The 5,000-nt window shown below is 33.9% G+C and overlaps 2 protein-coding genes across 10 annotated transcripts in view; one reads left to right on the forward strand and one right to left on the reverse strand.

Annotated features, from left to right (window-relative positions):
* Nucleotides 1–2,458, reverse strand: part of LOC119573335 — a 9,560-nt gene extending 7,102 nt beyond the window's left edge. The window contains exon 1 of the mRNA XM_037920532.1: nucleotides 2,284–2,458. The gene's annotated coding sequence lies outside the window, so the exon portion shown is untranslated. The remainder of the gene's footprint in view (nucleotides 1–2,283) is intronic.
* A 1,795-nt stretch (nucleotides 2,459–4,253) lies between these two features.
* LOC119573333 (F-box only protein 31-like) overlaps nucleotides 4,254–5,000 on the forward strand; it is a 10,946-nt gene continuing 10,199 nt past the window's right edge. For 2 of the 9 annotated variants that reach the window (XM_037920518.1, XM_037920524.1), the window contains exons 1-2: nucleotides 4,259–4,406; nucleotides 4,547–4,755. Coding sequence is in view for 1 of the 9 variants with exons in the window: in XM_037920524.1 (XP_037776452.1) it covers nucleotide 4,755 (1 nt within the window). In the remaining 8 variants the exon portion in view is untranslated. Of the gene's footprint in view, nucleotides 4,407–4,546; nucleotides 4,798–4,897 lie in introns of all 9 variants that reach the window. The other 7 variants (XM_037920516.1, XM_037920519.1, XM_037920517.1 and 4 more) reach the window with 7 other exon arrangements.

Below are 5,000 nucleotides of genomic sequence, written 5' to 3' on the forward strand. Positions count from 1 at the left end.
CTTAACTCTATGCTTTAATAATTTCGTTTTCCCATCCTACCAGTATTCTAATGACCCGGAACCCTAACGTAAAACAGCGTCTCACTTTTCAGATTCATTTTGGTCGAAAAATAAAATAATAATAATAATAATAAATAATAATAACTAAATAAAATAGGTGTAGCTATCTGGAAATAAATAAAAGACGGTGTAGCTATCTGGGAAAAAAAATCTAGATTTCAAGATTTTAAGTACATCCTTTTCCGGCCTCATAATCCAAGTCCTTTTCTACTACGCTCACGTACACACACACACACACACACGTTTATTAAATAAGGTTATCTAAGATCTTGAGAATGAAAACCCTAGCCTTGCATTTAATTGTATCATTTATTGCCATCTAAGATCTTGAGAATAGCAACTCTACCATGCATTTTTGACGTTATCTAAGATTTTGGAAATAAAAACCAACCATCTAGTATGCAACCAGCTACATAAAAAGATTTTTTTAAAAACAAGCTGCGGTAGAGTTCAATTAACTGTCTAACGTATTTGCTTGATTTTTGTTTCGTTGTGTTTTCTGAGCATCCGGGATATGCGATGACAAAACAGACCAAAGACAATTGATTATGCTTTGCCTTATGAAGATAAAATGCATATATGATGGTAACTTAAAGAAAAGAAATTTGGGGCCACGGGAGAAATTAAGAGATGCATTTCCATTGTCCTTCTGAGCTGACGATATTTCGAAGCCCCGAGATATAAGGTAAATGAGTTACACCTTGCACGAGCAATGCTAGTATTGTGTTTTTTATGGTTCAGTAAGCATAGCTGGCCATTTGCAATCGTGCGAAGTAACGGGAAAATCATTTTCATATCTTGTAAAAAAACGAGGTAATGATTTTCTGTGCAACTATACTCTGTGACTGAAATACTGTAATCTGATATGTAAAAAAAAAAAAAAAAAAAAAAAAAAAAAAAAAAAAAAAAAAAAAAAAAAATATATATATATATATATATATATATATATATATATATATATATATATATATATGCATATATACACATTATATATATATATATATATGCATATATACACATTATATATATATATATATATATATATATATATATATATATATATATATATATATATATATATATATATTACCAAGCACCCTTTTGAGTGCTGCTATACTACTTCTTACCACCCTTGATACTCCCTTGAGTAAGGATGGTAACAAGTGGAATATAACCCAAATATATTCACGCGTATAGATCACTGGGTAACAGATTTTTATTCCACTCTGTCCGGGCTCAGTGTTTGTTATGAGAATAATACATCCATTTTTTGTGCGATTTCCCTTTTGTAATTTCACTCTATTTCAATGTTATATCAACTGGTTACAAACAAATGAAATTACTCTTTACATTTAATGATGTACTTACTTACACAGGTAGATTCCTCGTCTCCTGACGAGTACAAGTCTCTCTTTGAAGACGCTGAGTGACGTAGACCCTTGTATATATCACTTCGTTCGCGTTTCGTGGAATTCAGTACGGTTTTAACCGGAATAAGGAAAATCTACTGAAGATAAAACCTTACGAACAGTTAGTACTGAACTGCGGCGCAAGTGCCACACCAGGGCCTTGGCATCTCCTGACCGTGCTGACCGAGCATGGAGGACAGTGGTGCCCTTGTTTAAAGGCCTGTAGATTATCACCCTTATGTCCCAGAGACAAATTGTCTATAGTGCTTTGTAAAACACCATTCCATCTACCATACAGCCATTGGAAAACCCAAATCCATGGTGTATTGTGGTCTTACTCACCGGCCGGCGTGATGTTCCCTTGGGCAAGGAACTTCACCTCGATTGCCTACCTAGCCACTGGGTGGCCAAGCCAGCCCAAGTCATTGCTGGTCCCAAGCCCGGATAAATAGAGAGAATGATTACCTAAAAGGTAACACCGGCACTCTCCGTGGAAAGGAACTGGGGACCATACCACGTACTCAAGAGGATCACAGCATGAAAACTACAATTAAGTATCATAATGTGACCACGGCGGCTCAAACATGAACCTACCGTAAAAAAAAGAAAAAAGAAAAAAATATATATAAATATAATATATATAATATAATATAATATATATATATACATATATATATATATATATATATATATATATATATATATATATATATAAATATATATACACACATATATACATACGCACACATAAATTGGTACAGAGAGAGAAAAGGGGATGGAAATTTATACGTAAGTGGGTAGGTAAATTACTTACACACTTACGGAAACCACATTTATTTTGAACTGCGCCATCGCATTGTCATATCTGTGTATTTTTTTATTTGTTTCAGTTACCCTTTCACCAGTTAAAACTCCATCCAATATTTTCAAAACAGATTTTCAACACCACAAAAGTGCACTGCAACTCACTCTGTCAAGGATCACACACTAATGATGGAAACGCTAGGGAAACCCTGAATATAGACGCTATCACATTCAAGTGATCAAATTCCACGGTTCATATAATCATCTATATATATCTTTTAAGCACAGGTTTTTATGTTTTCTTTATACATGTATTTTACATTTGGAACTCATACCACAAATATGGGATACATATAATGGAAACACTGCATCCCGAGTGTATCTGCCGTGACGTCACGATGAAGTCAGGGGTGACGTCATTATTGCACTACCGAAAAGAAATTCAATGTTATTTTCTTCAATTCCCTGATAACAGTTAAACTTCTCTGTCGTCATATTTGTGATAATATGTGTATATTCTTTTGTGCTAAGGTGCCAGATTTCCGCATCTTTACTTACGGCGATTTTCTGTAAATTAAGGTGTAACACAGAAGCCGTGTAGGGGATACTTTACTAGGTCCTTAATTTTTTTTCTTTACAATTTTGTGTTTTCACTTATAAGACAAGAAACGAAATCCATCATACTTCTTGAAATATGTAGAATATAGACAATTAAAGAAAAAGCCAAATACCCTCTCACACGCACGGTTGATAATAGATGAAGATTCTTGCGGGAAATTTGAAACGTTGACAGCCAGAACTCACGGGAATTTTAATATAATTTGTTAGTACATGCATTTTATACGCAACGTATTAACCTATTACTGTATAGCACATATGGGTTGAATATTAGCCTTGCGTGTGATAGGGATGTACATTAGGTAGTTGGTAAAGCAAATATTTCGAAAATGCAAGGTTGTGACCCCCATTATTAAAAAGTCATATAAGAATCTCTAGGAAGAAATAAGTGTTTGTCTTTTATACCCTGCTGACACTAACTGCTATCTTCATTATCAGTTTACTCTCGTTCGTAATTTAATCAATTGTTATTGCAGGTAAGTTTCTTTTGTGGAGTTGATATTTTTTTTATCGCTGATCAGTATGACAACGTTCTGTTCCAGTATTTATCAGTGGTCATGAAAAAAAAAAAAAAAAAAAAAAAAAAAAAAAAAAAAATATATATATATATATATATATATATATATATATATATATATATATATATATATATATATATATATATATATATATACTGCATTAGATTTATTCTTATCTTTATACATGCCATCAGTATTAATATAATGATTCATATATCATTATCATCTAAAAAAAAGAGTTCTCATTTTACTAGGTACTATATTTCTCGTGTTAACGTACTTCTATGTTATTTCCCTGACGTACGCGTAGTTTCTTGATATTTCGTCTAGTGCTATGTTCCACCCCGTGCTTCTGTGGTGTGGTTCCCTTCTTTGTTCAATGTCCTGTTATGTAGAAATGATAAGATGGCATATATACCGCAGAAATTTACAGATTTAGTAAAAATACTTACAAACTGATTTTAGTTCAGCTTCACATGGATTTAAAGAAATAATCTATCTTATAGTTCGCACGGCCCATTACGTCATTTTCATCTATTGAGTTTTTAGAGTCAACATTGATTTTTGCGTTTTAATAACTAATGGGGATAATATTGACACAGAGTGAATCTTACAAGACAAGTCATACGTAAAATTTGAAATATTATTCTTATTCAGACACTGAGCCCTATCACACATATTATCAATATGCAACCCACATGTGCTAAACAGTAAAAGGTTAATAAGCTGCACACGAAAAGCACAGTAACACAGCACACTAAAATTTCCTCGAGTTTCGGCCGTCAGCGTTTCAAAATTCCCGCGGGACGCTGCTGACGGAAAGGTTGCCAGTTATGTAAATATTGTCGTTTTATCGCCTACCGTGTCTCCACAGAGGCAGTCTTGACAGAGCTCTTGCGTCAAAAAACGAACATTTTGCAGTTATGTTGCGCTTAATTATCACGCGTTGAGGGAGGATCATCAGTTTTCCCTGCTGTCAAAGGAGAAACGAATAAGTGTATATTGACCGAGATATACAACGCTTTATAGGAGTAGATTCAGTTTCTCGCTTTGTATAATTTGCACTTATTATTTTTTATGCATTTAGAATCAGAAGATCACTCGTCCTTTATCTATCTACATTCTTTATATTTCCAGATTCAGATTAGGCTTGGATTTCGGATAATTGGATTTCTTATTTTCCACTTTTAAAAAGTGATTCAGGGACCTGCGTTCCCCTCGATCTTGACAGTTTTAACTTGACAGTTCTGACAGTTGTGAAAGTATGAAAATCTGGCACCTTGTCCGAAGCAGCAGCAACAGACATTTCTACATAATTCACAGTATGGCTGTTCCCTAGAAAAAAAGTAAGGACACTTTGGAGTGTCCTTAGCGCACCAGTCAATGATGTAACTTAAACGCCTTTGGAAAAATTGCACGCTTACCATTGAAAACAAAGCAAAAAATCATGGTTTCTGATGATATATGATTATTTTGGGTTGTTTGCAGGTATCTGCATGAACATTACCATCATCTTTCTATCACTTCCTATATGTTTCATTGCCCAACACCATTGCTACCTTCAACTGGTTTTTGTCTGAAAATTTGCACA

This window comes from Penaeus monodon, chromosome 5 (assembly GCF_015228065.2).
Source record: "Penaeus monodon isolate SGIC_2016 chromosome 5, NSTDA_Pmon_1, whole genome shotgun sequence".
In the NCBI taxonomy this organism is placed as follows: domain Eukaryota; kingdom Metazoa; phylum Arthropoda; class Malacostraca; order Decapoda; family Penaeidae; genus Penaeus; species Penaeus monodon.